The sequence below is a fragment of the Embiotoca jacksoni genome, unplaced genomic scaffold (genome assembly GCF_022577435.1).
Source record: "Embiotoca jacksoni isolate LCO1_2020_lvr unplaced genomic scaffold, fEmbJac1.0.p SCAF_23, whole genome shotgun sequence".
Classification (NCBI taxonomy): domain Eukaryota; kingdom Metazoa; phylum Chordata; class Actinopteri; family Embiotocidae; genus Embiotoca; species Embiotoca jacksoni.
In genome coordinates this window covers 9801318-9809312 of record NW_027185374.1, presented here as the reverse complement: position 1 = coordinate 9809312, position 7995 = coordinate 9801318, and the positions used below count along the sequence as shown (strand labels likewise).

The window sequence follows — 7995 nt, the reverse complement described above, 5'->3', positions numbered from 1 at the left end:
AGCGCAGGGGGATAAAAGCCTTCTTTATGTCTGTGAAACCGGATGTGCAAGAGCTGTTCTGAATATTTATCAGACTCTTTTTTTAACATAGCCAGTGCATAATTCCACATGAGCAGTGAACGCTATGTTTTGTGACTCTGTCTTTCTGTTTGAGGGAGAAGGAACGATTGGGAGAGAAGGGAAGACAGTTGGTGTGTGTGTGTGTGTGTGTGTGTGTGTGTGTGTGTGTGTGTGTGTGTGTGTGTGTGTGTGTTAAATAAAGAGGCAGAAGGAAAAGAGAGGCCCCTTTTTTTTTTTTTCCCGAGAACAGGCCACCCCTGAAAATACTCATCTAGCTTTTCTTTGTTTTCCCCCAGGTCTCTGGATCCAAATGTCACCCCCCTTGGACTCTGCCCTGGTCGGGGACCAGCAGTGTGTGACGGACAGGCGAGCGGAGCCTGCGGTGGCTCTCTACTGCGTGGCTTCAAATTTGGCCCCGGCTGAGCTCTGCATGGAGCAGCGAGCGAAGAGTCCTGCTATGGTCTGATGTCTCAGCATGGATGGAGTCAGTCAGAGGACTGGCCACCACTAATGAGACCATCGCTCTTCAGCTGAGGACTAGCATTTACAGGATTACTCCCACGGTTTCCTGCTCTGTTCCCAGCTAACTGCATCATTACCAAACTCTCCTAGGTGGACTTTTTGGGTTTTTGGTGGATATATACGTCACTGCCTTTCTGATTTTCGTATTTGCTTTTTTTTTTTTTTTTTATTATTATTGGTTTTCCTTTTCCTTTTTTGTTTTTCCACTATGGAGTTTCTGGCTGGACCCTGGAATAAAGATTGGGCTTCATTCTTGCAGTTTTGGTTGACTGTCATCCTAAGCCTCCAAATGCAGTTCAGCCCGGGTGCCTCTTGCCCGGAAGAGTGTCGTTGTGACAAATCATTTGTGTACTGCAACGAACGCAGCCTGACATCAGTGCCTCTGGGGATAGAGGAGGGCTACAAGGTCCTCTACCTACACAACAACCAGATCAACAATGCTGGCTTCCCTATGGAACTTCACAACCTGGTCTCCGTGGAGACTGTGTATCTCTATGGCAACCAGCTGGATGAATTCCCCATCAATCTGCCCAAAAACACCAGGGTCCTGCATCTCCAGGAGAACAATATCCAAACGATCTCCAGGGCAGCCCTGGCTCAGCTGACTCAACTCGAGGAGCTGCACCTTGATGATAACTCCATCTCCACAGTGGGGGTGGAAGAAGGGGCCTTTAGGGAGGCAGTGAGCCTCAAACTCCTCTTCCTCACCAAGAACCACTTAAGCAGTGTTCCCATTGGCCTTCCGGAGGACCTGAAGGAGCTGCGGTTGGACGAGAACCGCATTGCTGTCATTGCAGAGGAGGCTTTCCAGAACGTGACACGCCTGCAGCGCCTCCTGCTGGACGGGAACCTGCTGACGGATGAGGGCATCGCACCAGGGACCTTCCAGGACCTGGCCACCCTCCGTGAGTTGGCTCTGGCCCGCAATTCCCTTACCTTCCCCCCTCCCCTCCTACCCAGCCAGTCACTGGTCAAACTCAGCCTGCAGGAGAACCAGATTGACCAGATCCCTGTGGCGGCCTTCGCTGGTCTAAACAGGCTGGAAAAACTGGATATCTCAAGCAACCAGCTCCAGACACTTACGCAGGGTGTGTTTGATGGCCTGTCGAGCCTGAAGCACCTCATAGTGCGGAACAACCCGTGGCGCTGTGACTGTGCTGTGAAATGGGTGGTGGTGTGGCTCAAGTCTTTGCCTTCCTCGATCAACGCCCGAGGGTTTGTGTGTTCGAGTCCAGAGAAGGTGCGTGGCATGACAATCAGAGAGCTCACGCTGGATATTATCGAGTGCCCCGTTCAGCCCGACCAGCCCCCCTGGCCCACCCTCCGCTCCACGCCCCCTCCCCCGCCCAGCACCACCCCTATCACCACCATGATCTCCACCCTCATCACCACATCTGTCCCTTACTACTCCGAGTCCCCCTCCCCTCCTCTACCCCCAATCCATAACAACCCCCCCGGGCCCCTGCCTCCTTACGAGGACCCCCTTCAGATCTCCTTCCAGGTGGTCAACTCTACCAACATCGAGGTGAGCTGGGCTTCCTATTTCACTGTCACAGCCTACAAGGTCACGTGGGTCAAAAGGGGCCAAAGCCAAATAAACGAGGGGATGCGCGAGAGGACGGTGAGTGGGGACCGGAGGCACATCAGCCTCACCAACCTGGAGCCCCGCTCTGTGTATCGGATCTGTGTCCACGTTCTGGACACCCTTAACTCCTACAGGCCCGGAGAGGATACTATTTGCTCTGAGGCCAGGACCAAGCCAACTGTGTCGACCAGAGAGCAAGCTCCTCAGGACGGCATCAACTCCACGCTGCTAATGGCCGGGATCATAGGCGGGGCAGTTCTTATCATCCTGGTTACATTACTGGGCCTGTTCTGCTGGCACATGCACAGGAAGAGCCGGTCAACCACGAACAAGTGGAAATACAACCGCGGCAGGAGAAAAGACGACTACTGTGAGGCTGGAACCAAGAAGGATAACTCCATTCTGGAGATGACTGAGACCAGTTTCCAGATAGTGGCACTGAACAATGAGCAGCTGCTCAAAGGAGATTTTCGCATTCAGCCCATCTACACGCCCAATGGGGGCATTGGATTTAGAGACTGTCACCTCAGTAACAACAGCATAGCCTACTGCAAGAGCAGCAACGTGCCCAGTACAGAGTTCTGCCACACGTGATGCAGCGGCACACAGTAGAGCGACATCCACACACATATAAATGCGCGCGCGCGCACACACACACACACACACACACACACACACACACACACACACACACACACACACACAGGAAAACCCGAAACACTTGCATAAATACACACACATACACCGTTTGTGTAGACAACAAAAACTATAAAAATTCTAGTGAAATATAACTGTACTATATATATTTCCAAGTTCTGTCTACGATGTAATTTATACTGTGGATAATAATGTGGGATTCTCTGCTATCTTTTTTATTCTTAGAAGAGGAGATACAAGTGTTTCTTTTTTTTTGTATAACCAGCAGGGTTTTGAAAGTTGTTTTAATGGTCAGTACTGTACATGAACATGGATTTGTACAATCACGGCACCCTGGGTGTAGCTTCTGACAAAAACGCTGTCAGCCTTGGAAATTTCGGGGGCGCTTCGGAGGGCTGGGATGCTTTGCTAACCACAGAGGCAAACTATGGCCTTTTGTTTTGGGCGCTATGAAACCCCTGCAAACCCTCCCCAATACAACAGAACGGCGGTAAAAGACAACACAGCACAGGGGAAATCCAAACACTGCTGATTAGAGCGCTGTGGAAATATAGCACTGGTTCAGTGGTGGCATGTTGTAAAGTAAGAATCGAAGTGCACTTTCTTCTTAAGTAACAAGGCAGGAAATGAGCAGAAGTGGTGATCACGTGTGAGGGATCGTGGAGAGCTGTGCGAGGAGAATGTTATCAGTGTTGGGCTGAGCTTTCCCAAAAGAGCCTTAACACTAAAAGCATCTTTGTTCTTCTAGTGTACAGTGGAACGAAGGTGGGATTAGTCAAGAGACGCTTTTTGGAAAATTCTGAAAAAAAGATGTGCCATATTCAGCAAATACAATTATGAGCATGGGCTTAAACGCAACAAAGGATTATGGCCTCTAATGAGGTGCGTGGATGTGCTGAGACTCGCAGATCCTTTTTGAAGAAATTTCCTAATTTGTTCTGCTTCCCCCCCTCCCCCCTGTTTTGGCAAGTGAGGCCCACAAGGGGGCAGTTTTCCTCAGCGTCGTGTGTGGGACAGAGGAAGAGAGGGCAGGCATATCACTTTACCTCCGCCGTCCCCCCGGAGCCCATTACCCAGGCAATATTACTCATGCTCAAACGGCATTGTGTAGCGTATTCTTGCTCATCGAGCCACTTAATGATGTGGAATCATTTAAAACTAACAGTGTTTTCTGTGTTTGGTGGCAAATGATATGGATTTTCACCACTGTGGTCTAATGTGGGATGAAGGTTATTTCGTGTGTGTGCGTGTGCGTGTGCGTGTGCGTGTGCGCGTGCGAGTGAAGAGAAAGAGCATGATGAATTTTGAGAAGGCTCACACAAAACGCTAATTACACACCCACTTATTTCAACCTGTCCCAGCATTCATTAGACTTTATGATAAATTAGGAAATTACAACAATAAGATCGCACCCCGCCCATGATCAGACTCGGTCAGATGAGCGAGCGCCTCATCCCGCTTCTCCTCATTTATCCTTTTGTCCGCACTTCTGAGACGGCCTATTTCCTTCCCGGTTCGCTCACCTGAACAATGCACCTGCTCGCTTCACAACGGCATTTTCTGCGAGGACGATTCTCACCGTCTACCCTCGTTTTTTTTTTTTTTTTTCCTCCCCCTTTTCCCTTCCCCGCCTGTGTCTGTCTGACGCCACACTCTGATCCCTGCGTGGGCTCAATTAAAACAGTTTTCCTGCCCTTCAGCTCGAAGGCTGCGGTGGCAGCTCTTTACACGCGAGGGGCCGGTGCGGGGTCTTCATTAAGCACTATTTCAGAAGACTTTATTTGACTTGACAAGATTTTATTTTGAGGGGCCAAGCTGAAAGAATTCCCACCACCTCTCTTCCGTCCCCTTTCTCCTAATCCTCGACCAAAAAAGGGAGAAAAATATGTAGACTTTATTTTCACTTGGCTGCATGAAGCTCGGAGGGTTTTTTTTTTTAACTCTTTGTGAGGCACAGAGTTTCAGCTGCTCCGACAGAATAGACGCGGGAGAGAACGTAATGCGGGCAGAACTTTTTAAGTCGAATGATTTCCAAGGGCTCGTACTCAAGTTATTCCAGAGTGTCGAGAGGATCAACCTCAGCGGTCGGAGTATCTCAATAGTAGCTGCACTTACTGTAATTCCAGCGGTAGCTCAGAAAATGACTTTAATTTAAGGCATCCCCAGTTCCAGTGCTTAAAATCTGTTTTGCCATTAATGAACACAATAACTGAATTAAATCATCCGTCTTAAGATGTAATTTAGTGTCATATTAGGTCTTAAAATATTACTTTCATTAAGACAACTTATTTGACCTGTTTTTTGTTTTGTTTTTGTTTTTTTTAATTTCATTTGTTTTTTTAAGGCAAATATATTAAAAAGACAAAATCTATCATTGAGAACATATTTAAGGACAGTTGATATTTTGGAAGATATGCTTATTTCTTGAGAGTTTGCCACTCTGCTGTTTTTCTGTTCAAAATGAAGCGACTGCCGAACGACTGTATTAACGCTGGAAACAGCTCGCCTAACTCTGTCTGGTGGCAAGAAAACTTCATGTCATTTTTTTGACTTCAAAGTTTTGTACGGAGTAAACGAATGTGATCTAACTTGCTTATTAATCAGTGAGCTTTGAAAGTGCCGGTAGATTTGGACGGAGCTACATTCGCCATTTCCATGCTTAAAAATCGAGCTGCTGCCGACAGCCAGGTAGCCTGGCTCAGCATGAGGACTATAAACAGGGAAACGGCCTAGCTCTGTCCTGTGGTAAGAGAACTTTACTGTGACACCCCAACATGTCATTTTTTTAGATATCAAATTTTGTCTGGAATATATATATATATATATATATATATATAAACGCAATCCAACGTGCTCATTGGCGGTCTTTGGAGGCGTTGGTAGGTTTGAACGGAGCTGGGTTAGCCGTTACCTCGCCTATTTTCAGCTGTAGCTTCGTATCTACATAAAGACACGAGTGCTGTCAATTTTAATCACGATGCTACAAATAAAAAGTCTATTTATGTAACTATTGCTTTCAGTAAAAAGTTGATTTATGTTGCCAAAAAAAATAATTAAGACAGAAATGTTGAGATCTTTTTTTTTTTTGGGGGGGGGGGGGAGGGGGTTTCTTAATATCTAGATCTTCTGTGGTTATCAAAGCATCTCCATTTTTTTATTTCAACCTTTTTTTTTTCTACTAATATCCACATATCAGCTCACCCAAACACACACTGTCCATGGAGACAGATCAGGCTGCCCTGACCTGCGCTCTACCCTGCTGACCACCTAACCTACATTCTGCACCAGCTGACATAATCCCATGCAGCAACGCTCCCGACATGTACAACTGATACTGTTAAGTCCATTTCCTTATCTTTTTTTTTAATTTAATGGTCTAGATAAAAGCCCTGTTTTAAGTCACGTGCTGATCAAACAAGTCAGGTCAAACCATTGCAACATGTATTATCTCCCCTGTCTGTGAATGTGTAACGGAGACAGATATTTGCCTTACCTTTTATGCATGACTGAATGATTAGCTAGAGAGAGAGAGAGAGAGAGAGTGGGAGGGAGCAGTAAAGATGAGACATAAGGAGATGGCGACGGGAATGCTGAAAAGAAAGCACATTTCTCCAACCCGCCGCAGCAACAATAAAAGCATAAGCAGAAAGAACAACACTAAACGTAATGCACAGCAGCTATCGAGAAACGGCTCATCCATAGTTCCAGAAATGAAGCGTTGCATGGCTAAATGACCCGACCAGACTGGGAAGGAGCTTTCGGTGGTTGTTTTGCAGCGCGCGTCGCCCTTAATGCAGATGAATGAACGCGGCCGCAGTCGCCGTGACCAATAGAATTACACAAAACCTATTACAGACCGCGGGCGTCAGTTCATTACTGTTTGAGGGTGCCGAGAAGTTCATTGATTCTCCTTGAAATAATAATGTTTTAATCACAAAGAGGTCAATTCAGACGGAAGACGTGGAACCGAAAAGGTTTAAGGTCACCTTTTCTTCCAGCAGGCAAAACCTTTGCTGCAAATATCTATTAGCCAGTGATATTCATTCAAGAATTTTTTTTTTTTTTTTGCATGTACTGTATTTAGCTTCATAGCCTTTCATTTTTTTTTGTCCTACCAGGGTTTGGACTTTCAATTTTTTCTTTTTTTTTTCTTTTCCAAGCAATCACCCAGAGGTGGTTGAGATACAGTGTGAGCAACCATAGACGAAGGTTTTCATGTGGTTTAGAGGACGTAGGCTGGACATTTACAGTGCATGTAAAATGGCTATGTTGGGATACCTTGCCATCCTGGCTTCTGGCTTCTCATCGAGACACTGCAGTGTTACACGTTAGCCATCCACACAGAGACGTTTTCTTAGGAACCAAAGTTAAATTTCTGTTCTCATGATGAAATATTGATGTTGTTCCATGTATGTGCCTTGAGGTTGAACTTACAATGTAAAGTCCTTGAAACCTTTAAATGTTTTTGCACAAACTGTAAATACTTCAGTGAAGCTTTTTGAAAATAAAAGAGCCATTTGATTTGAGCGATCACTCCTTTTCATTTCAGAAAGCTATTCCACGTATCCAACGCAGAAGTGAAAGTTTGTACTTGTGCTCTTGTGAGTGACCCTACACTCTCTGTCTTTTATATATAAAGAAACACAGTCCTGGCTACATCTATTTTGGGTCAGACACTAGTAATTCTGGGTCAGAGATTTGTGCTGTACCCCACCATGCCAAGTTATCCTCTTATTTCTATACGGGCAGCTTAAGACATCTTAGCGTAGCCACCGCAGCTTAGCTGGGGAAAATCCAGGATACTCTCTCATTCTATTTGTATGGCACAACTAAATCCCCGAACAGGCTCTTTTTCCCTGATCCCTGTGTTTTACCAAAGTCCAACTTTTTTTTGTTTCCCTCCACATGACCACATCCCACGGTTGCCTCTGCAACCCACATTAGCCCAGTCCTAATTCACTGTGACAATTTACCACAGTTAAAACGCAACTGGGTGTGCCGCTCTGGGATTTTGTGCGGGAAATCGTTGTATTTCTTGAAACCCCAACATGTCAAAATGTGATTTGTTATTGGAGAATTGTAGGCTTTACAGCAAGGCCAAGTGGGTAAAATGAACCAAGGCTTTGGCACTCAAATAATCTACTGCTGTTCTTCCCTCTTTCTGTGTTGTG

At 46.1% G+C, this 7995-nt stretch overlaps 1 protein-coding gene across 1 annotated transcript; it reads left to right on the top strand.

The window, feature by feature from the left end:
* The first annotated feature begins 706 nt into the window (after positions 1–706).
* Positions 707–5915, top strand: flrt2 (fibronectin leucine rich transmembrane protein 2). Its single transcript, XM_069158639.1, has one exon. It carries the CDS (start codon positions 791–793, stop codon positions 2759–2761), a length of 1971 nt encoding a protein of 656 aa, XP_069014740.1. The 5' UTR covers positions 707–790; the 3' UTR covers positions 2762–5915.
* The last annotated feature ends 2080 nt before the right edge of the window (positions 5916–7995 follow it).

Excerpts from the sequence above, each read along its gene's own strand:
- flrt2 (XM_069158639.1), top strand. The coding sequence starts at position 791 with ATGGAGTTTCTGGCTGGACCCTGGAATAAAGATTGGGCTTCATTCTTG.